The 25005-nt window shown below is 38.6% G+C and overlaps 1 protein-coding gene across 2 annotated transcripts; it reads right to left on the bottom strand.

Moving 5' to 3' along the window:
• Positions 1-1383: 1383 nt before the first annotated feature.
• On the bottom strand, positions 1384-24648 carry ric8a (RIC8 guanine nucleotide exchange factor A). 2 transcript variants are annotated; one of them, XM_085167438.1, is made up of 16 exons: positions 24367-24648; positions 23399-23670; positions 17850-17897; positions 17495-17512; positions 14199-14412; positions 12989-13140; positions 12804-12884; positions 12135-12234; positions 11633-11820; positions 11412-11506; positions 11157-11307; positions 10759-10854; positions 10519-10663; positions 8019-8163; positions 6461-6580; positions 1384-4872 (listed from the first exon to the last, which is right to left on the bottom strand). In XM_085167438.1, exons 2-16 carry the CDS (start codon positions 23489-23491, stop codon positions 4731-4733), a joined length of 1788 nt encoding a protein of 595 aa, XP_085023564.1. In that variant the 5' UTR covers positions 23492-23670; positions 24367-24648; the 3' UTR covers positions 1384-4730. The 2 variants fall into 2 exon arrangements, with proteins under 2 accessions (XP_085023564.1, XP_085023565.1); XM_085167439.1 differs by lacking the exons at positions 17495-17512; positions 24367-24648 and having other exon boundaries at positions 23399-23974.
• Positions 24649-25005: the final 357 nt, after the last annotated feature.

Below are 25005 nucleotides of genomic sequence, written 5' to 3'. Positions count from 1 at the left end.
CATCAAAAACCTAAAAATAAATCATGAACCTACAAAATTCTTAACACTGTGTCCACTGCCCATGAACCATAACAAAACTTGTAACATCAAGTTAAAACTGAGGGTTATCTTCTAATTTATGCATAGTATAAAAACTTCACCAAAGGTTTGAGCTCTCAATTGAGAAAGCAGTATCAAGATTCAAAGAGAGATGTGTCTAAAGACCACAGAATAAATGCAGTAACACTAGTGAATGACTTAGCTGGTGATTAATTGTAGTCTCAAAGAAGATGATAAGCTAAGGACAACCTGGAGAAAGATTATGCAGACTGGAGGTGTTTCTTTTTCTTTTGAGATTAAACTAGAGTTCGTTGGCCATAAAGATGCTGCTTATGTTCAGAGAAAGAAGGGTGAGGTGTACAACCCAAAGAACATTGTCCCCACAGCGAAGCACAGTGGTGGAGGTATTATTCGTTGGGCTGCATCAGTTCATCTGGAACTGGGAATCTTATGAAGGCAGAAGGGCTAATGAAGAAAGAAAGATGTGTGAAGATTTGAAAAAACACCCCAAGCAGTCAGCAACAAAACTGGTTCTGGCCAGCATGATGAAAACTTAAAGCATGCATCCCTCCTGATGAAGAACAATCTCCAGATGACCAAAGGGAATTATTGACTGGCTTGCTCAAAGCCCTGATTTGAACCCTATTAAAAAATCTGTCGGGTGAAGTGAAGACCAAGGTTCATGCCAGGAGACCATCAAACCTGGAGGCGATTTGTCAAAGAAGAATGATCAGGTGACATGTGAGACTTGCTGAGAACTACAACAAATGACTGCAGACTGTTATCCAGCAAAAACAATACACAACTGACTATTAGCATCAGGAGGGCTAATAATTTTGACCCTGGCAGTTTTGTTTCTAAACTAATGTAAGCATCCATAATAAGACCTTTGAAAAAGCTGTGTTACAAATACCATGCTCTGTTTAACAGCTCTTGGGAAATACTTTTGAAATTTTCATAGTGCAACTAATAATTTTGTCCTCATCTGTAGCTGTTGGAACAAAAGCAGAATACAAACGAGGAAACAAAAACATCTGAAGAAATAAAAGGAAAACATCAGCAGCACATGCTTTTGCTTGACAGTGAACAAAGACTGGTTGTGTTGTTTGTTACTTACGATGAACCCCGGATGAAATCATAGTTTTATACTGTGTATAGCACACAGAGCCTCTCCCTGCCTGAGCCTGACACATGAAGACATACATCCAGGTTGGCACCCAGCATCATCTGCACCCTCTCTTTGCAGCCCTTCCACCATCTTCTTGAGTGGTCAATTCAATTATCTCCTCCCTCTTTTTACTTGAAATTATTACAATAACCACAAGAGAATGAAGATGTGAGAACTTTTGGTCATTTAAACACATTTAATGTAGTTTGCAGTCCACGATAAAATTATCAGCTATACAAGAACAATAGAAAGGAGTATACATATAGTGTTTCAGACTACACTCTGCATTAGAATATTTCACCTTTAATTGATAGGATGATGTCTGCAGTTCATTTCAAGTCTAAAAATAAAATATCTGGAGGACATTATTAAAAAGAATGGGCATCTAAAAGTCATTCAGATTTTTTCAAAAATATAGCTGAGTCCACCATCAAAAATTGAACAGCTGCTCTTTTACTTTAATACATTGCTATTCTACTGCTCTAAAGAAAAAACTGATACATTGTGTCCTCACAAAGAGCAAGAGCGTTCTGTAAAATTCTCCTACAATGTTCAACTTCAAATAAGAGAGACTAGTTTTAATTATGAAGACAGTTTTTCTGCAACAGGTCTCTTGATTGTCATGAGTAGCACTAACTTGGATGGAGGTTCTGGAAAATATGTGATACTTTTGAGTTTATATCAAATTCTTTGCACTTGTAGGAGACTTCACAATGTCAACAAATCAGTTGCAACAAATCACGGACCCTTTGTACATGTAGAGGTTCTAGCAGAGCCAGGCTCAGGGAAAGTCAGCAGTGGATGGGAATGAGACTGCAGATAGTATGTCGTGTCCTGTAAGAAAGGCCTACTCAAAAAAAACTACCCTGTGCCCTGTAAACAACAGTCACAATGTGGAACCCAGTATTTGTCAGGAAAAAAACGAAACAATTTCAGCTTTATGAAATCTAAATAGACATCTTCATTCTTAACATTCAGAACTGTTACAGGGATGCGTTGTCATGACAGTAATATTTCTGATTTGCACAATGGTTACATTTTCTTTACCTGAAATCTGCAGGTTTTCAGTTTGGTTGAAACAAGCTTGTAATGACTGTATAGCTGGGATCTGTGTTTTTCAACCCTGAAGGTTTCATGTGGCTAGTTATTGTACTTATGAGCATTCAGAAATATATTTATGGCTGCATGTTGTATTTATGAGGGCTCAAAAAAGCTGGAAAATAATGAAGTAAAACATCCAACCATCTATATGTATTTTGAAGACTTATAATTTGAACTTTTTTTTCATCACTTTTTTTCATATACAAAAGTCCACTGATTGTGATGGGTTCAGATGGGTCTTGGTGCAAATGAGAAGGAAGATCTCTGAGAGGAAGGAAGATCATTCCTTGATATTTAGGAGCCGACTAAGATAAATATAGTATCCTAAAAAAAATTGATCCCTAAAAAACATAAAACAGCAAAACCTACATATAACTTGAATCCAATCATTCCTCATTTCATATCCTTCCCACATATTTCTTCTTTTTCTCTGCTCCTCTACTTTGACGTCGTCACAGTCGCCATCTGCCTCCTTCTCACTTAGTATCCTCCTCTCTCACACCAACCCTCTGCATGTCCTCCTTCACTACATCCATGATTCTCCTCTCTGTCTTTTCTTCCTGCCTGGCAGCAGCATATTATACATCCTTTGTCCAATATATCTACTCTCCTCCTCCTTAACATCTCTGACACCATCTCAGCCTACTTTGTTTCCAAAAGCTCAACCTAAGCTGTCCCTCTGATGTATTCTTTTCTGTTCTTGTCCATGCTGGTCACTGATAATGAAAACAGCTGCACCTCCTGCTTTTTTTAGTAGGTGCCTCCCTCTACAAGTCATATATCATAAGAGGTCTCCTTACCATCTAAACCTTGCTCTCTTGCTGCCATGTGTCTCACAAATCACCCCTGACACTCATTTCCACTCACTCCACCCTGCCTTGACTCTCTTCTTCACCTCTCATACACTGTGGGGTGTTTATCCCAATTATTTAAACTCATTTACCTATAGTACCTCTGCTCCTTGCAGGATCACTTGTTTTCCTCGCAATCTCTCTCTCTCTCTCTCTCTCTCTCTCTCTCACTCATTCTTCTCTTCAGAGCATGCCTCCACATCTCCAGGTTACCTTCCATCTGCTCTCCGTTCTCTCATAACATCATAGTCCACAGAGACTGCTGCCTGGCCTCTGTGGACTGTAGATCCCTAATGCAATCCCCACCTTGAACCCATCTTACACTAATACTGCACACCTTCCTTACCACTCCTGTGTGCCTCTTCACACTGCGTCTTATGCTTTCTTCAGAGCCACAAACACACAGTGCAGCTCCATCTTACCTGCTCTATACTTCTCCATCAAAACTCTAAAGAAATAAAATATTGCATCTGTAGTGCTCTCTGTATGAAGCTGTACTGGTCCTTGCTGCCACATCTCCTCTCAGCCTAGCTTCAACAACTCTCTTCCATATTTTCATGGTATTTTCAGCTTTACCAATCTGTACTTAGGACAGCTCTGCACATTACTCTTGTTATTGAAATCAGGACTTGTATGCTACTTGTCCATCCCTCAGGCATCCTACCACTATCCAGTCCACTGCCCTCTCTCCCTGACATCTCCAAACCTCCACAGGTATGTTATCTGGACCATCTGCCTTTCTATGCTTCATCCTCTTCATAGCTGCCCTTTCCTTCCTCCTTTCTAATCCTTTACACTTCCTGATTCACCAACTGACTTCTGTCCTTTCTCATTTTCTTCATTGATGAGCTTCTCCTTCCTGAACACATTCTCTTCATTACATTTCCATCACTATCTTTACTCACCCAAACCTGCTTCATATCTTTTCTAACTCAATCTCTCCAAATACCCGTCTGCCAGTTTCCCTCACCACTACAGCTGTGCTTTCCCAGTCAACTAGCAACACTTCCTACCACCTGTATCAACTCAGCCTTGAACACTGTACATCATTCTTCCTTCTTCAGCTTCCACCGCCTAAACCTCTCCCCTGACTTCACTCACTTCCTGTTGATCATGCCCACAGCCATACTACAAACTACCATCTGATGCTGGCTAGCTACATTGTCCCCTGACATCTTTCCCTTATATAAAGTGTTTAAGGAATTTTCTCTTCCACTTGTTGTCAGTTAAGTGCTTCATAACACAACCTAGTAATTAAATTTTTATATTTTATTGAACATAAATAACTTGGATGAAAAAACTATTCCTATTAAAATAATCATCCTTGTAAAATTATCTGAATTCTGTAGTTGAGTTTATGATCATTTAAGTGGCTTCTTGTGTACCAGTTATGCCAAGCTGTGTTTTTGACTAAACAATACTTTTTTACTTGACTAAACAAATTAACATTTTCTTTCCTCTCCAATTAAAATGGGTAAAATGCAACAAAATTATACTTATGATATATGAATCGCTTAAATAGTGACACAGATTTTTTTTAGGATTGTCATGGATGGAATTCGTTTCCTTCTTCAGTTTTCATCCTCACTGTCTAAATTAGGAGGGTCTTCTGACTGGAGCAGTGGCTTGTTGGTCACTTTATGGAGATCCTCTGTAGTCATCTCTGTCATTGTCCCATCCATACTGAGCTGCATGGGCTGTATTAAATGGTTTCTGTAGGATAAGTATTATAACAGAAATAAATATATACAGTGGGTAAACTAAGCACTGAAAACATTGCCAATTTTCTAAGTAAATATATTTCTAAAGGTGCTATGGACATGGGAAAAGTATTCAACACGTTTCCTAAAATTTATTTAATCTGTTCAAAAGCCTTTGATGATGATAACATCTTCAAGTATGGAGCAACTAGTCATCTGTATTGCTCAGGTGTGATTTTGGCCCATTCTTCCACACAAACAGTCTGTGGGCCCCTTCTATACACTCTGAGCTTTAGTTCTTTCCATAGATCTTCAATTGGATTTGGGCATTTCTAGCAGCTTTTTTCTCCCTTTCTCTGAAGCAAATTGAAAGTTTCCTTGGCTGAATGTTTGGGATCTTTGTCTTGCTGAAACATCTGTCCTTCATCATCTTCATCATCCTGGAAGATGTTTTTTTAAATCAAGAATGTCTTGGTACATTTTCCATTTATCCTTGATTCAATTATGTGAAGCGTGCCAGTGCTACACAATGTTGTTCCCACCTTCAAACTTCACTGTTAGTATATCTGCAGTGCTTTACACATATATTTTTATTTTATTATATTTACATATCTGGAAGTACACACCATACCTCCAGATATGGTGTGTATTATGGCATCCAAAGAGTTCAAATTTCTCCCAGTATTAAACAGCCTTGTCTAAATGTTCTTCTGCACTTCAACATGCTTTCTCTTCAGCTGCGGAGTCTTACATGGTGAGAGTGCATACAGGCCATGGCAGTTGAGTGCATTACTTATTGTTTTCTCTGAAACAATTGTACCTGCTGATTCCAGGTCTTTCTGTAGCTCTCTACAAGTGCTCCATGGCTCTTGAACAACTCTTCTGATAATTGTTTTCATGCCTGTGTCTGAAATCTTGTGGGGAACACCTGGCTGATTATGGTAAAATGATGTTCTTTCCACTTCCTGATGTTGGCACCAGCAGTGCTCACTGGAGCCTTCAGTGAAATTCTTCTGTATCCAGTGTCATCAGTATGTTTCACAACAATAAGGCTGCAAAGGTCTTGAGAGAGCATTTTTATAAGCCATCAGTTGGGACTAATTTGAACTAAGTGGCAGGATTGCTTTCAAGTTACTGATAATTTCAGCTGGTGTCAAGACTTGCTATGCCTTTTTGCACGTCCTTTTCTTCATGTGTTTAATACTTTTTCCGTGTGTCATTTCTCATTATCACACATAATTTAATTGATGGACATCTATGGTTTGGTTTCTTTGCATGTGTGAACTGGATGAGTTTTTACCAACATCTGGTGAAAATTTCACGTCAATAGCACCTTTAGTAAAATATTTACTTAGAAAATTGGTGACATGTTCACACTTATTTCACTGTGATAATATAAATGATTACTGCAAAATATTCTCAACAATCATATTTTAGATATAAGTGTTCATCTCAACCAAATATATTACATTAACCTGGTACTTTTTAGGCATTTCAGAGCTGAACTTTTACATATTACACCATAGCATTAAAGGCTTCTGTTGAAGACAACAACTTGACCAGTGCAGGTTATTTGTGTGATTGTGTGTGCTTTTAGTGACCTTGACAGTTTGTCAAACATGTGGACCAATTTCATGGCTTCATATTCCTTTTGCTCCTCTGTCATTCCTTCCATGGGATTGGGCTGCTCCTCTTCTACAACTCCTGTTATTGGGTTGATTCTGCAGGGAAACAGAAATATATTTTCTTTAAAAAAGCTAAATGTGTATAACAAACAAACAAAGATGTAAAATGAATTCAGCTGAGGTAGGGTTGGGTTTGATTATCGATTTATCGATTAAAATCAATTCTGGCTTGGATAACGTCATATCGATTCATTAAAATCCTGAATCGATTTTAATCTCAGGTTAAACCTCACAAGATTTCTACAACCACCAAACAGCTAAAACAGTAAATGAGAGCAGGTACACGGATTCTGCACAAAGACGTAAACACAAAATGCGGACCCAACGCATCCGAATCAGTGAGATGTCGCCTTTCTCACATGACGGCACGTACGCGGACACGGACACGCCGTCGGGGCTGAAAGCTGACAGCTCACTGATTTTGAAGCGTCATGGGCGCTTTGTGTTTACGTCCTTTTTGCGCTCGATTCTGAAGCTGCAGGTTTTATCTCTCTCCAAACAATATTGACTGAACCAGCAGCCAAAGACAATCCAGCCTTGGTGTTCCCCCGGACAAGCTAGAGGAGGTGGCTGGGGAGAGGGAGGTCTGGGCTTCTCTGCTTAGGCTGCTGCCCCCGCGACCCGGCCCCGGATAAAGTGGAAGAAGATAGATGGATAGATGGCTGTACAATATCACTAAAAAGCTAATCTGTCCTATTCTATTCTTCATTTGTTTTGTATTATACCTTTACCAAACACCATATTATAACATATTATAAATGATACATACATACATACATCCCTATACATCCTCAGCCACATCAAACACTAGTGACCACTCATAGTCATCACTTAGTTGTAATTATATTTAATCTTATGTCCTGTTTACTTTCTTCACTTCCCTGACTATCCTGCTTTTTCTTTGCAAACCTCTTCCTTTGAATACTTTCCTGTATTTCCTCATTCCAACACAAAGTCTCATTGTCATCTGTGTCCATAGGATACACCAAATACATCCTTGGCACTTTCTCTGATCACTTCAGCAGTCCTTTCCCAGTCATTTGATAACTCTTCCCTACCACCCAGAGCCTGCTTCAACTCTTCACTGAACTCTATGTAATATTCGTCCTTATTCAGCTTCCATCATTTAATCCTCGCCTCTCTCTTCACATACTTCCTCTTCTTGATTTCATAGTCATCCTACAGACTACAATCTGGTGTTGCCTAGCTACATTCTGTTCCCTTCACCTGCATGTCCAATGAAGTCTGCTCTAATCACCACTCTCTCCCTCCCGTGGGACACTCTCTACCACTTCATCCAACTTCCTCCAGAATTCCCCGTGATGCACACACGCTGACAACATTCAATACCCCCCCCCCCCCCCCCCCCCCCCCCTTCGATTTCCAGCTACAACTTATGATCCTCCTTAAGTTGTTAAAAATGCAAAGTAGAAATTTTGATAAGGAGTTGACATAGTGTTCTGTTGGTACTGACTGGGCTTTGGCCTCTCTGTACTCTTCTGTCTCAGAGTCCTCATCCTCGGAGTAGATTCCAGGGTCTTTACCTCCTCTAAGCAGTCCTCTGGCAGCCAGCAGGCCTGCAGCATTACCGTATCCAGTATACTTAATGAACCTTGAAACTTGAAAGAGAGCATATTACTGTTAAAATGGCAGCATTCTAACACAATAAAAAGAGCAATGAAATTAGGATCATTTATGCACCTGACGACCTCAAAATAAGCTGATATTTTTTGTCTAAGCATATCCAGTGAAGAGATGCTTCATACTATAAAAACTGGCCTCCAAAGTCTATCGGAGCAGGTTCAAAGTTGGCTCTTTTTAAGTCACCTTAATTTTTCCAGCATTTATGAATTCTCATAACTTCATAAGTACAGCAAATAGCTACGTGACATTTTTATGGATGAACTTTAGTTTCTACTAAAAAACTCAACCAAATCAATTTTACACCTAAAAATGTCCAAGTCTTTAGAAACAAAACTTTTTATATATTTACAACAGTGCGAAAAATGTTTGCCCCCTTCCTGTTTTCCCGTATGTTTGTTACATTGAAATGTTTCAGATCATCAAACAAATTTAAATAGCAGACAAAGACAAGACAAGGAAACACAAAATGCAGTTTCTAAATGAAGGTGTTTATTATTGAGGGTGAAAAAAAAAAATCCAGACCCACTTGGCCCTGAGTGAAAAAGTGAATCCTGAAAGAGGATGTCTGGCTATCTGTTCACCACCTCAAGCTGAAGTGCACTTGGGTTCTGCCTCAGCCTCAGTCTCATACCTCAGACGATTTATAATCTTATTGGGTGAAACACACCATGCAATATGGAAGGTCTCCCTTTACCTACATTCCTTTTAATTGAGAAACGTAGGGTGCTACAGAGGGTGGTGAAGGCTGCACAGAGAGTTGTCGGAGGCAGCCTCCCAACCATCACAGACATAGACACCTCCAGATGCAGGAAGAGGGCCACCTGTATCATGAAGGACCCCACTCACCCAGCACACACACTCTTCGTCCCGCTCCCCTCAGGCAGGAGGCTGAGGAGCATTAAATGCAAAACCACCAGACTGAGAAACAGCTTCATTCCAGATGCTGTGAGACTTCTCAATGCATGAATGGACAAGAACTGATATTGTAGCACTTTAATCACTACTGACACTTACTGACACTGTCATTTTATCAATGCTGGTCATCATGCCCTTTTGCTGCTAAAGTATTTATTAGGGATGCACCGATACCGATACTGGTATCGGTGCATCCCTAGTATTTATACCTACATTCTATATCCATACTCCATACTGGTACTCAGGTTGTTGCACTCTATTTATCAAATTATTTATCGTGTTATTCTATTATTCTAAAAAAAACCCAACTATTTATTTATTACTTTTTAAAAATTCTGTTTCTTCGTTATTCTGTTTCTTTTCGCTCTAGGACCGTGTGTACATCATTTCGTTCCACCTCATGTAAACATGTGATGCAAATGACAATAAAGCTCCTTGAATCCTTGATTTGTGATTACTCTGTATTAAAAGAATCTTCCAATATAACATTTTTATGTACAGCTATTTTGAGCCTTCAGTCCTTTGTTTGAGAATCTCTTAAATTTAGTTAGTGTCAGGTACTCGTTCTGTCTGTTTCCACTGTTTCCATCAGATGGCATGCAACTGTCCTTTCTATTGTTGAAAATTTAGCAAAAAAAATACTGTTTAACAAAGACTTTGTTCTTAACATCTAGAAATATTGTAAGATGCCAACACTGTTGGGTACTGACTAGCATTAACTCGTAGTTGTTAACGTATTCACGATCTTGAAGGTAGTTTTATTTTCTTTGCAGACAACCTGGTGGGTTTCAGCTTGATTTGATGAACTGAAACAGCTGTTTCCAGGGACGGTCTTGCTAGTTTAAAAAGTTCCATAAACCTTCTCTGTTGTCAGTAATGTTGCCGGCTCAGCTGGATCTTTCAAAGAGTTTCTGTGTAGACAGGATATGATCACATTATGTTTGTTGCAAGCTAGTTCTTGCTGCAAGGTGTTTAATTATTACAGTTACATGTATATACTTTTGCCATGGCAGATCTCTGCAAAAAGTTGTCTTGTTGCAAATATCCTCACAGACGGGCTATGACTCTTCCAATTATATTAATTTATATTAAATATACAAGCTTAACAAACCTGCTTTGATGCATTCTTGGTTATCATGACAGAACATGTTGATCATCAAAGATTTGCTAAAGTTAGTGCACAACAAAAAGTTAACTGAATTTTTTTTTCTCATATTTGACTCATTTTAGATGAAATGACCCAGTACACTCACTCCAGGATTCAGGAGGAGCTACTCAGGAATTTGTGGTTTTAAAGGTTTAATGTGAACTTATTTTTTTCTGGAGAGAAGGTGGAGTGACTTTAACATCACCTGTGTACCTTAGTGATTGCTTCCCTCTCATCAAAAAAGTGAGTTTGCATCACTCTCTCTCACCACTTTCTTTGCAGAGAACAAAGAGGAATTCAGCCGCACAGTCCTTGACGTCAGTGTCAATGTCGGTCATAAGGCGGACTATTTTATTCCTCAGCGTGTTGCCCACCTCTGGCCTGTTTTTCACATCACGTAGTGGTGGCAGCACCTAAAACACAACCCACACATAAACATATAAACATATAAGAGCAATCGCAATAGCTAAAATGTTCAGAGATAATCTCTGTAAGATGAATAACTGACTTTTGACCTGAGGAACTTCCTGGTCTCTCTGTGGATACGGGCACTCTCGGTCAACAAGTTCAGTGATGGAAGAAGGGTCTCCTTCAGCTTATGACCCTTAGAGACAGACAGACAAGCAAACTTGTCAGTTGTAGGAAAGCAGCTAAAATGTGGATTATTAGAGCACATTTTAAACAACCGGTTTGAGACTTTTCAAATGTAATGATCTACAATGTGGATCTGAGGGCAGCAAATGAGACACGTTCAGCCTGGTTTGTAGTAAACATGTCTTTGTCAACAACAAAGCAATTTGTTATGAATTTATGTTAGATATACTTTAGTGCACCTCACCTTTTATTTCATATTACCTGTTTAGAGGTAATGAACCACCAACAGCATGTACTTGTGGCTCGTCTTACCCGGTCAAGTCTTTTCTCCATGAATTTTAGCAGCATGTTCACAGCATCCATGTTGACACCCATATATTCAATGGAACCTTGCTGCACCTTGGGCATCAATAATACATCCAAACAAGGCAGAGGGAGGTTACCTAGTAAATTCACAATATGGCTGAAAAAAGAAAGCACAAAGGAATGAAGGGCATGGCGTCACAGGGGAGCAATGACTATATAAATCAAGTTACCAGAGAACAGAGAATCAGACTGTTGTGTTACCTGTGAAACTCTTCAGTCCGCTCCTCTCCATCAGCATGGCTCATTAGACAGTGCCTCAGTATGGCTCCCAAATGTCTGTACACAGCTGCCTCTTCCTTCACATATACATCAGACACAAGTTGTTCACCAGTCATGAAGAGAACTCTCATCTTTCTCTGAATTTAGAACAAAATGTTTAAATCTTGTGAATCTCTCCTAATTAATCTAATTTGCTTCGTTACCTCATCAACTTTGCGTCTGTTTATGTCAAACGTGATGTTGAATAGTATTTTCAGTATCTCCATAGCTAGTTCTGTCTGCTGGCGGCTCAGTCGGGGCAGCTCTTCGGTCGGGATGCCTTCAAATCCTGCTCTTGCTGTCTCCAGGGTCCCAGAGCAGCATAGACCCAGTGTGGCTTCCAAGTGGTTTCCTTGAATTACAGACAAGACACAAGTTATCAACAGGTTCTTTAGGTTTGCTTAATTGTACCATGTCTTTACAAAATTTACTTCATCTGGATGCTTTTCTGATAATGTTTGTTTGTTTTGTTTTGTTTTACCTTTTTTTTTTAATGAAATTAAAATAAAATGAATGGGTTTTTGAACTTTAGTCAGCTTCAGATCTGACTCCATCTTTTGAGCTAAGGTCCACCTCTCATATATTTTTTTTTCCATATTCATAAAACAAAGAAACAAACAAAGCTAAACCAATCACACAACATCCTTGGAAAAGGTAACAAATCACCTAGAAGGCTGACACCATGAAGCTCCTGAGCCAGCTGTGCCCTGACATCCACTCTTAGGGCAGTCAGCAGGAAGGTTAGGCGCAAGTCAAAGAAACGTACCTGGGAAGAGAAACCTTATTTTGAAATCAGCTAGAATGCATATGTTGCATTCTAGCAAATATTCAGTAACAAATACGCTTCAAAAACTACATCTGCCAGCTATAGTACTCCTTTAAAAATACAATAAAGAAACATTTACATTACAGTTGTCATAGTGCTTGGTCTCTGACCCAGAGACTAAATTTTGACTTATCATGATTACTCTGGTTTGGTCTTGATGTTTTAAGTCTCTGCTTTAGAGCTTCTCTGTGTCTTTCCTCAGTTTGCCTTCAAGCTTCATTTTACTTATTGTGCTTTTGTATTCCAGGTTTTGTAGTGATTGTTTGTTTTGATTCCTGGAGCTTCTGGCTACCTCTGCTTTCCCTGTATTTCCCATTAAGTCTGTGTTGGTGTAACATGGCCCTTGTTAGCTACTTCCTGTTTATTCTGATAGTGTCTTCATGGTGCTGTGTTTTTTCTTTGATTCCCAGTGCTGCCATTTTTGTTTGACTCTACAGTGAACACAACAAATAATTCTACATTTGGAAAATCTCACATTAAACAGCTATCTGTCTGAGTAATGGTCATACCTCATAGTTCCAAGTAGGATCATGACACTGTTTCAATCTCTCTGCCACACCTTTAATCAGCTGCAGATCTGCTGCTACCATCTGACATCAACCCAGTGACAGAAATCCATCAGTCAGATTTTATAGATTATCACCAACCAAATAAAATGTGTTAATCTGAGGAATGCAAGGCACAGCAGACTGACCTGTCCTGTCTCATTGTGCAGCAGGATGTTGCAGATGGACTTGAGTGCCTCAACAATCACTTCCTGGTCAGGATTTTCTGAAGGAGGGGAAGATTCCTTCAGTACTTTACTACATAGTCCCGTCTCTTCCTCGTCTCCTCCCGCATCCTCTTCTAAGAAAAGAAAGATTTGCAATTTTGTTTAGCTTGGTCTGCCAACAACATAAACTCCCTTTAGCTAATCCATGATGTTTATTGACGGAGGAGAAAGATTATAAAGTATATGTCATGATCCTGGGTCTTTTGACCCAGCGTTTTGTGTTTTCTATTATTGTGATGTATTTTGGTTCTGGTTTTCTAGCTCTTTGGTTTTTGGTTCTGTTCTTCCTCAGTTTAGTGTTTAGTCATTTCTGCCTGTGTATTCCTCTGTGTCAAGTCCGTGTTTCTTAGTCTGTGTCTTTGCAAGTGTGAGTTCTTTTTTTATTTTGTAGGTCTGTGTCTCTCGTCAGTGTTTCTAGTTTCGCTTCCTCTTGTCTCGTTATGTCCAATTACCCCCAGCCGTGTCTCCCTCCTGTTTCTCATGTGCATTGCTGGTTCATCTGCGTAATCTCCATCCGTCATTCTGTGTTCTTTCCCTGCGTCATCCTGCATCATTTTCTGTGTCTTCTCTGTTTCAAGGTTTGTTTTTGCTTAGTTTTCCCAGTTTAGGTTTTCTCAGTTCTGTTTTCGGCCCCCTTGCCTTTTTGTATGTTCACTCTCCATTAATAAAGCTCCTTCACTTCAGTAATGCCTGCATCTTGGGTCCTTTAATAATTCCACACGGTTTGCCCTGCTAACCGTGACAGTATACAATGTTTAGGGGACAAAGAACTGGATTTCTTTTGTGCATAATACATCTCAATAAAATACATCTCAAAAAATTCAAATATGACGAAAACGTTTGCTGGGATGGGTCCCATGACCTCTGATTTTCATGAGCTGGGATAGCTAATTCAGAAACAGTAGTTATTATACCTGTGTAGGTTTCCTAAGTAAAGTCTATGTTTCTGAATTGATGAAACTGAGAGTGAAAATGGAATTTAACTGTTAGATCTTCAAAATCAAAACAAGTCTTCATAACAATATATTTGGAATTACATCTTTGAATTCTCAAAACCTAAAATATAATCCTTTCCTGCTCTGGAAAGATGATGCAAAAAAAAAAAGGATTGATACCTAGCAATATTAATTACCTTGGCCATCCACTGACTGGCTGTGGGCAGGTGTGGTAGCACTGTCCACAGCAATGCTAGCATAGCGGGCAAGAGTGGACATGGCGAATTGGTTGGTGAATGGGTCCAGGCAATTTTTATCTCTGGACAGGATTCGAACCGTTTCCAGACAGGCCAGCAGACAGGAAGGCTGCAACTCCCGGTCCAGGAAACCGAGCACTAACTCCCCCAGATGCTGCGTTGCACATATATATATTTATATATATATTCATGGAGGAACAGTAAAAACAGAACAGAAATTGTGTTAGACTGTAGGCCATTGATCTTCATCAACAGAGTACACCTTCCTTTCTTGTGCAAATAGACACATACATTTATTTAACTAGGCAGATTTACATTTTAAACTGTTGAAAAATGAAACACCAAATCTGACAGCTATATCTGCAGCTTCTGACCTCAGTCTGAATGAATGTCCATCACACATTTCAAGTCAGGCAATGTTAGAACTGATTTTTTGATCCATTTGCAGTATACCGCTTCTGTTTTTAAGATCATTTTCTGACTAATTGTAATGAAATCATGACCGTCTTAAGACTGCCAACAAAGTGAAATGTGTTACAGAAAATAACAGATCAGTGAGTTCGACCTACAGCCAGTGGTGAACAAATGATTGCTGTTTCTTACTGAGGATGGGTAACACAACAGATGAAACTGTACATTGAAAACTGAAACATGAAAAACACTACATACTAAACAGCAGTCTTACTGATAGTGACAGTACTTGCAGTGCTAATGATAACGGTCTAATGTCAAGGGGTTTCCTTGATGAAAAGCCCCACACTGTAGTGACCGAATGCAAGGAACTAAAAAGGTTGCTAAAAGGTTTCCTAAGCTGTCATGCACATCTACAAGCAGGACAGCTTAGCAGACCTTCAAGTAGGTGTATGCTTAGTGTGGGCACATGATTATTGGATAAAGAAGCCATGCAATAGAACTTTAGCTTCACCTTAAATAAACCTAAACCTTTAGCACTGAACAAACTCACCTTTCTTTTCCACCTTAACAATCAACTACAGTTCCTGTTTGGGTCTGTTTCCTACTGGATGAAAATCTTCCTTTTATAGGAATAAAGCTGTTCTTCTATTTATCAGAGAGGAAAACACTTTGGAAAACAAAGTGTGGTTTCCAAAACCAGACACATAAGTATTTTCTCAAACAGAATCTAAATCATGCTGTTTAAAAACATTTTCAGATGCTTTTTTAAAGGATAAAGCTGCTAAATGCAGAAATATTGGTTTGTTTAAGTACATTTTTAGATATTTACTGCTTTCTGAATGAATTGCAGGTGCATTAGATACAAAATCACAATAAAACTAATCAATAAATGTTCTAACTTAATCAGTTCAAAGATTGACTTTCATCAATACTGAATAAACTGTATGAGGTTTAGGCCATGAATGAATTTGCAGCAATATATTTAATGATAAACCAGATTTCTTTTTTCTAATCTTCAGAACTGCTTCTTTCTCAGTAGTTTTTGTTCTTGTGTTATGTATCATCAGAATATCTTCTTAGAATCAAAACTAATATGCCAGCATGATTAGTGTTCAAGCAAATGAATAAATCAAATGTCTTCATTTCATAATTCCCATTGGATTCCATTAAACTATTGCCATTGTGATCTCACACCTCTTTATAGTTTTCTTTAAACCTTTGAACTGATTAAGTTATCCTGGATTTACTCCAACATTATATAATACATCACTTACTCGAGTATTCTAATATAACATTAAGGAAATGTTAGAACAGGTAAACATTTAACTATTCATTTTACAACAGAATCAACCTATAAGAGCTGTTTATCCTGAGCTTACTGCAGGGAAAAGGCCATGTGATTCATCCCCTGTTGAGCACTAGTGGCAATAATCTTAATATTAATTGCCAGACAGATTTATTTGACAGACAGACAAAAATCCCCATTCCCAAGAATTTTGTTATAAATAGTTCAGTACGTGTAAGAAATTTCCAACAAATTTTCACCAGACGTGTGTGAGCTGAGGAAACAGCAGCCTTCGGGGTTGAAAAATCAATCCGGCATGTTTGTACCTTAAATTAAAAATGACTGCTATGCTAAAACAACAGACTGTAAGCCTTCCACTTGGATTCTGTTTGTATTTATTTCTGTATGTGCTGTAGGTGTTATTGTGCTAAGTAGTCGAGTCAGATGGAAAAAAACACTAACAGTCTGTGACTAGTCTGCAGCTCTCATTTGACAGGAAGGTAAACTGGCTTAAATGATGGAGTAATACCATCAGGGTTTGGGGGTTTTGTTGGGTTTTTTTTTTTTTTTTTTTTTTTTTGACATGTTACTAATTTTTAAGTGTTTTACAACAAGTAAAACTGTTGTGTATAGACCTGTGTATATACATGTACATATTATGAGGCCTGGCTCTCCTGAAACAGTATGGTGGAAGCACTGATGTATTCTTCCTGTGAACAGCAGCAAACAAACAAGAATATGTATCTTTGTAACTTTGGCAAACAATATATAGAAAATCACATTTAGCATTTTAGCATATCTTGTCTGGCAAATAATTCTGGAAATATTTATTACATCGTACATACTGGTTTGGACACAAAGTGTATGCCCCTTCAGTAATGTACCTGTGACAGCCAGTGAGCTTGCCTTGGTTTTTTGGTTTCTTGTTGCCTGTCTCTTTCCAGTATCTGGTAGGTGGAGCTGACCCAATTATAGATGCAGCACACCTGAGAAGGCCAGTCCCCTTGCATTATAAAGCCACTTTGACTGAATCTCCAGCTCTCCCTGTCTTTTGAACACTGAAACAAGCTCCAACTCCCTCAGCCTCCCCGACACCAGCAAACAGTGTGTACAGATCATAGATGAAACACAATGACTTCAGTCACAGTTACCTTGAGAAATCAAAGAGCAGTGAATACTGTCCAAATCTGACAGCATTTTGTTAGGCCAGTGTTTATGAACCTTCAACTGACGTAACAAGAGCGACCCTATCAACTTCACAATTCTGGGATGTAATCTATTCACAGCTGGCCAATCACTGCAATTTAAGAGCAGATCATTACTTTTCCTCTGGTTAAACACACAGATCCTTACAAGCATTTGACAATCCCTGAGAAGTAAATCACTCCCACTGTCATTTTCATCTCATGAATTATTTATATCCTATAATGAATTCTTAACAGGACCCCATCCAGAAAGAGTCACAAGTTGAAGATAAACTGTGGGTTCTAGGTTTCTAATGGAAAAGCACAACATGGTGTTCATTGGTTATTCATACCTTTTGTAACTTTCCTTCCTAAAACAGGCGAGTATACAAAGGAAAGCATAAAGCATGTTGGTACATCCAAAGAAATGATTAGTCTCTAATTTTTATGGTCGTTTAATTTTAATGGAAAGGGAGAAATATTAACCAAAAACAGCACAGTGTTATTTTATATCCTTAGCCATGTTTTTTCAGATGAAACTGAATTACACAGAAGAGCAAAGCTCAGAACATAAAAAAAATGTAAACAGACTGAAAAGGACAAGCTGAAGTATTTCGATCCAGATGATCCCCTGCTGAACTGATCAGTTCAGCAGGGGATCAATTAATTATTTGCCCTATGTGTATAAATAGGAAATGTTATAAATACCTCTCTGTCCTTCTGCTCATCCCTGTTAAATGTAAAGCACTGGTTCATCTGAAGAAAAGAGAAGTACAAAGCACAAAAAAAGGAGTCAGTGGATAGAAGAAGCAGACAGGTTTACGTTATTTGTACCAATAAGTAGTTGTGTTTGCAGTAATCGAGCCATCCATTCTCCTATGTACATCTCTCAGCTACAAGTAAGAAGATATGTCTTAGGGTCTTCTAATATTGTTTAATCTTGATCTTGCAATGTAAAGTGACTTGAGTTAACTTTTGTTTTGAACTGGCAATATCAACAGAAATGAACCGAATAATCATAATACAAAATAGAGAGAAAAAACAAAGAAGTAAAAATGTAAAAATTATCCACATTGCATCATTTGAAATGTGACAGCCAGTGTGCTGGCCTTGTTTTCTTGTTGCTTGTTTCTTTCAGGTATCTAGTAGGTGGAGCTGACCCAATTTCAGCACACCTGAGAAATCCAGTCCCCGGTGTATTATAAAGGAACTCTGACTGAACCTCTGGGTCGTTTCATTATCTGAATCTTAATGAACACCGTTTTCTGTATGAGAGCTTTCTAACGTTAGTAATCATATTTTCTCTTAGATATTTTAATTGAAGATAGGCTTCAAATGACAAAAACAGCATGCTATCATCCATCCATCAATGCATGCAGAACATTAACGCATGCATAAGCCTTCCAAAAGACATCTCTCCAATGTGTATCTCTGTGTAGCTCCTCAGTCATTCAGGGCACGGTAGTCTTAAATGCTTGAAAAAAATAGGCAGATCGACTTCAGTTTGTAAAGACACCTCTCATCAAAGACGCGTCTTCAGTTACAAAGTTACAAAGGTCCTTTCTATTGATTTGTTGTCTGGATTTACACAGTTATCACAGATTACAAATGAGAATGTGAGCAACTTCCTTTCAGATGTTGTTAGTTTATATACAAATAGCCTCAGTACCAGATAAGCTGAGCCTCACTGTAGCTGTCTTTTGATGCTGACATCAAAAGAAACATGTTCATCACACATGCTGAAGTAGTCTGACCATTTACTAAAAATTAATCCACATCATTCACTTAATTCAAATACCGAGTTCTGAATTAAGGAAAATAAACATAAGTTATACCCATTATTTCATTAATGTCCCTACTAATATTTATGGTAATGCAATTTCCCACAACTCCCAGAAAGCTGGATAAACTAGAGCAGACTAACTCAAGTCTACAACTCAGAATATGGCAGTGTCCTGTAACAACCACTAAGCTTCTGATCTGTACGAGCTCTTTGGTGAAATAGGATTTAACTGGCCTGTCGCTAACTCTATTTGTGTATAAGAAAATCTAATCCTATTGCCTTTGAGATTAACTCCTACACAGTCTCCGTGCTGAGGAAGCCATGAAGCATGGTGCACCTGGGGTTTGCAGAATGTAACAAAACTCATGTGACTTCATATACATATAACATGTAGTTTCAACTATCATTTCTAACATTAACTGACCTGGATAGACACCAAGCTCAGTTACATGGTAACACTGATACTCTTGTGTTTGTGACAGTGTGGTTAGCTTCAGCTGGCTCAGGAGAGCTGACATCAAGCTGGAAGCCACTGTAGTCTGCATATATATGAGTATATATATAAATATGTGTGTATATATATATATATACATATATACACACACACATATATACATGATGTGCTTTGACTTTGTAATGCTCAAAATTAATAAAATCAAGTTAAAACTGAGGATTATCTAAAAACTTCAGCTAGGGTTTGAACGTTCGCAACCATTGTGCCCAAAACAAAAGAAATTAGTGTATACTTGTTGACACTCAAACAGCAGGAGATAGATATACAAAGTTATTATAGTATTTCCAAGGATAAAGAACTGGACTGACAAGTATCATAAAGAAATGTAAAGAGAGCTGCACAGTACAGAGCAAGTTTTGCAGAGGTAGGAAGCAAAAGATTTCAAAGACTCTTGAAACAAAACTAGTGAGAGATGTTTTTAAAAACCACAGAACAACTTTCAAAGCACTGGTGAGTGATTGACCAAAATCATGAATTGTAGTATCAAAGAAGACCATCACAGGAACGAACTGTGAGACTGCAAACTAAGAAAAACTCCACTTCTGCAGAAGTGTCAACTTCAAGGCAGACTGATGTATGCTAAGGACAACCTGGAGAAAGATTATGCATCTGAAGGTGTGCCTTTTGGTCAGATGAGACTAAAGTAGAGCTCTTTGGCCATAAAGATGCTGCTTATGTTTGGAGAAATAAGGGTGAGGTGTACAACCCAAAGAACACGCAGTGGTGGAAGTATCATTCTTTGGGGATGCATCAGTTCGTCTGGACCTGGGAATGTTACGAAGGCAGAATCATGAAGAAAGAAGGATATTTTGAAGATTTTGAAAGAAGTATTCAGCAGCGAAATTGGTTCTGGGTCATTGTTTTATCTTCCAGCATGACAACAACCCCAAACATGCATCACTCTTGGTGAAGAACAATCTCCAGAAGACCAAAATGAACACTGACTCAGGAATTCAAGCCCTCAGTGGTAAATCAGAGTGGCTGTAGCTCAGGAGGTAGAGTGGGTCATCTACTGATAGGTGTGAATGGGTGAATAAGGCATGTTGTGTAAAGCACGGAGTGCTCTGGGAGAATAGAAAAGCACTATACATGAATCAGTCCACCTGTTCAGTCCAATCCCATTGAAAAATCAGTGGGGTGACCTGAAGACCAAAGACCATGCCAACAAACAAATCTGGAGAGCCTGACAGATTTGCCAAAGAAGAATGGGCTGGGATTGATCAGTGTGCAAAGTAAAATAATGTAAGCATGCCAAATAAAAACAAGGATGTTTGGAAAAGCTATGTTATAAATTAATTACACTGAACAGTACACACTGGACTATGACTGTGTGTACTTTAGGTCCTTTAGCTTGTACTCTTTTTGTGCTTCCATACAATTAGAGGCTAACAAAACACTATATCTTAGAACAGTGGTAGGGAACTCCGGGCCTCGAGAGCCAGTGTCCTGCAGGTTTTAGATATCACCCTGGGTCAACACACCTAAATCAAATGATTAGTTCATTACCAGGCCTCTGAAGAACTTCAAGACATTTTGATCAGGTAATTTAGCCATTTAAACTCTAACTTAATAATGTACGTAGAGTACAAAGTAGTTACCTAAAATAACTAATCTAAAAAGTAATGATAATCCTGAGAGTTATAGATAAAATATGAATTCATATCATCAGTCTTAGAGTAACCTTATGATTTATGGGAAGTAGTATAATGTGTTATGATAAGCTTGAATTTAAAATGGAAATAAAATATCTGTAATATCACTAAACATTGCAGCTGAAATCTTTGACATTTTACTGGATGTACCTCAGCACTGATCTTAAACATGATCTCATTATCTTCGAGTAACTGCTTCTGCTTCTCTGTCCTCTTTTTTTCTCTGTATCTAAGCGATGAATCCATTAATTACATTAATTTAAAAACTCCCACAGCGCTCTTTCCCATTACTCTTCAGTGTCCTGACACTGACTCCTTTCCAAGGTGTATCAGAGTTACAAGGAAATCACACGTTAGAAAAACTGAAAGAGCACAGTGAAATAAAGAAACCTCTCTAGATGGCTTGAGTTACGACATATGTACATGTCAGATTCTGCAAGAAATGAGGATTTAATCTCAGAACAAACGCCCTGGAAATTCTGGAGAGATTATATGCCTTGACTGGCTAAGGAAAGCTTTGGTGTCCCCCTGGAAAACTATGGCTGGCTGAGGAGAGGGATGTCTGGGCTTTTTTTCTTAGACTGCTGGCCTAGTGACACAAACCTGGATTAGTGGCAGAAAATGGATGTAGATATTTGTGACAAAACTAACTTGCATTTCCCATTTCTATTTTTACAATCAGTGGCTCACATTAATTAAAAATAATTATTTTCAACAAATATTTCTTTCTTTTCTTTTTACATTTCTTTCTGATTTTCTACCACATTATGAAACTGACTTGCCTGCAATTCAAACTGTGTCAGGCTCAACTCTTTGCATGATGGTGATCACATAATAAAACTTGGAACTAAACTACCACAGAGGTTCAAAGGGTTAAGAGGGAATTAATAGGCAGCTAAATAAATTACACTTACTGTCAACTTATGCCACATCATCATTATTATTGAAATTATTATTTTGGTGCAATGAATGTCTCAACTTTGGGATAAATAAAGCATGTTTTATCCTATCTAATATTCATTTATTATTTATTAAGTAATTTAGGTAATTTATGATATGGGTGGTTCTACCAATTTCCCAGCAACAGCAGCAGATCCCACAATACTTGAATAATGTTGAGGTCTGGGCTCTGGGGAGGCCAATCCACATCCAGTGGAATTTGTGACGGCATTTCAGTGTGTCTTATATCCAGGTATGCCTTTACTGCATTGTCAGCATATTCACTTTATCATTGAAAAAGTGAAAAATTAAGCCACTAGAACACACTTTCCAGATGCTGTTGCACTGTGGATCCAAATCTGATGGCACTCCTTTTATTGTATTCATAAATGAATTCATAAATGAATTTTGACAAGATCGCAGCACCACTGGCTGAAATCAGCCCGAAACCATAACATGCCTCCTCCACATTTTACCAGTGACTATAGACACTCACTGTACCTTTGTTGCAGCTCTCTCCTGACATCCTCTATACACACTGGCAATGTTTTGAACCAAAGATATCTACTTTGGATTCATCACTCAATAAGACCTGTTGCTACTGATTTTCAGTCCAGTTTTTGTGTAGTTTGGTGTAAGAATGCGTTGTTGACAGCCATTGAGACTAAAATGGCATATCTGAGACCATTTCTTTGGTAAACAGTAGATGGATCAAGGGTCAGATGCATCTCTCAGGTATGTGTCATGTTTATAGAATCAGCTAAAGAAACGGGAATGTGTTTTTACAACAGGCTATTTGTAACAAAGTTCCCAGTGATACAATTTATATTTCGATCTTTAAGTTCTCGTTTATTCCAGACACAGTACTGGTTCATCCCTTAAGTTAGATTTTTTTTTTAAGCTTGAATGACTCATGGGTCAGTGCTCAGCTTGAATGACTCATGGGTCAGTGCTCAGTTGCTTAACCATCAAAAACACATTGCTGTCAGGTCAAAAATCTGTCAGGTACAAGGACTGGGCTGAAAATGAGTGAAAAGCAGCGAATTCCAAAGAACTTTGAAAGACCCAGAGAAAGCCTTGAGAACTGTTGCTTAACATCCCTTTAAAATTACGAGGAAATCTGGCTCCCTGAAAGCAAAACATGAAGAAGAAGAAGGGGTGGCTCAATACACAATATCGTATAGGCTATTTATAAGGTGTACAATGCAGCTTTAAACCCCATTTAATATAGTAAAGGTTCTACTTTTGAAGACAGTTCTGATTTGGCAATTATTTCAGGATCATCATCTGAATGGAAAGCATTTCATAAACTCAAACAGCTGTTCTACAACGCACTGATTCCTCCCGATGTTGCAGGGCTGGTGTTTACCTGCTTGTTGTAGCTCTGTAAAGCCGTCAGAGCCGAGTCTTGGTCGCCCGTCTCCATCTCCTCTATAACGGCACTTAAATCCATGTTCATCATCACTGAGCTAGCTGCTGCTGCTGCTGATGATGATGATGAGGAGGATGTCTGTATGTTTGTTCCCCGGACTGCGGATTCACGTTATGCTCCGTTACCTCTGACGGATGAAAGCATGACGTCTGAATCCCGACGATCCGATGAGAAGCGATTAGCGAACGGGGATTTGTGCCAGCCAAGTGCTGCGTTTAGAGTCCCAAGAAAAGTCGGGAGAAATAAAATTTGTGATTATTACTATGCATACATCACTATATATGCATAGTCTAACGACTGTAAAAGAACGCTCCTCTCTCAGACTGCGGGCTGCTTGTGGTGTTCGTCAGAGTTTCTAAAAGCAGTTTTGGAGGCAGAGCCTTCAGCTTGAAGTGAAACTGTGAAGTGCGGCACACGTTAGACAAATGCGGGTCGGTGAGACTGAAACATCTTTCAGTAACTATTCTTTCATCAAATCGAAGCTCAATGTGCTGGCTCAAAATTGTTGCAATTAATTGCAACATAAAGTAAGCCATCAACGACACTGTTGGATGCCCCCATAGTTAGTGGCGTTTCAATAAAAAGAATAGAAATAAAGGAGTGAAAATAAAATTTGAACTAGTGATATTTATTATTATTCTATACATGAGCAGTGAAATTGAGGAATTTGCAGTGCTTTAATAACGTAGACCTTTTTGAAGCCACAAAACAACTGAGAATGAATTCCACATACATTGTATTTTGAATTGATGTATCACTGATGCCATTTTAAAAAGCCCAAAAGTTTCGATTATCCTTTAAAAGGACAAACGGCCTTTGTGTGCAAGATTTTCCAATCGGTAACCTGAGCGATAGTGAGCAAGTCAGTGCAAACGTGAGAAAAAAAAATTCAATATCAAACCGACTCTGAGCTGTTCCACAGTCCTCACTAATGTGGCAGTAACAAGCAACTTGAGAAGTTCGGTGCTCTCTCCTGTAGCCAGTCCAGTGAATTGAAAGTTGAGCAGAATCTTCTTTTTACTGATAATTCAATTTAATAACACACGATAATAGCACATTAATAAGTGCTGCTCATATGCCATTCTCTGATATACTATTTAAACTGACATCATAAAGCGTTTTGAGGTTACTGTTGTTGTTGTTAACTGTCGCCATGTAAATAAAATTACACTAATTACACATACCTAAAAGATAAACACACGTTCGCTTTAGGTAACGAGGGTCTGCGCTCTTTACACTACCGCCATCAACTGGGCGTTTCTCGAACGAGACGTGGGCGTGCGTGTACGCTACTTAGTGTGCTCGATTTAAAATTCAAAGCAAACGCGCGTGCGGAGTGAAGGTTTTATGTTACCCGTAGTTTACCAAAATACAGTTGTCAAGTAGATGAATTACACTACATTAAACCTTCAATTTGTTGTGTTACCACATGAGTGTAACTGTTTTGCTTAAAATTTGATAAACAGTATAAACCCCGTTCTTCCGGGACAGTATACATATACTCTGTGTAAATGACGTCTTGACGAGACACGCACCTTGTCCAA

Source organism: Neolamprologus multifasciatus, chromosome 7 (genome assembly GCF_963576455.1).
Source record: "Neolamprologus multifasciatus chromosome 7, fNeoMul1.2, whole genome shotgun sequence".
NCBI lineage: Eukaryota > Metazoa > Chordata > Actinopteri > Cichliformes > Cichlidae > Neolamprologus > Neolamprologus multifasciatus.
Note: the sequence above shows the minus strand (reverse complement) of the source record. Positions and strands in the feature narration are given on the sequence as shown.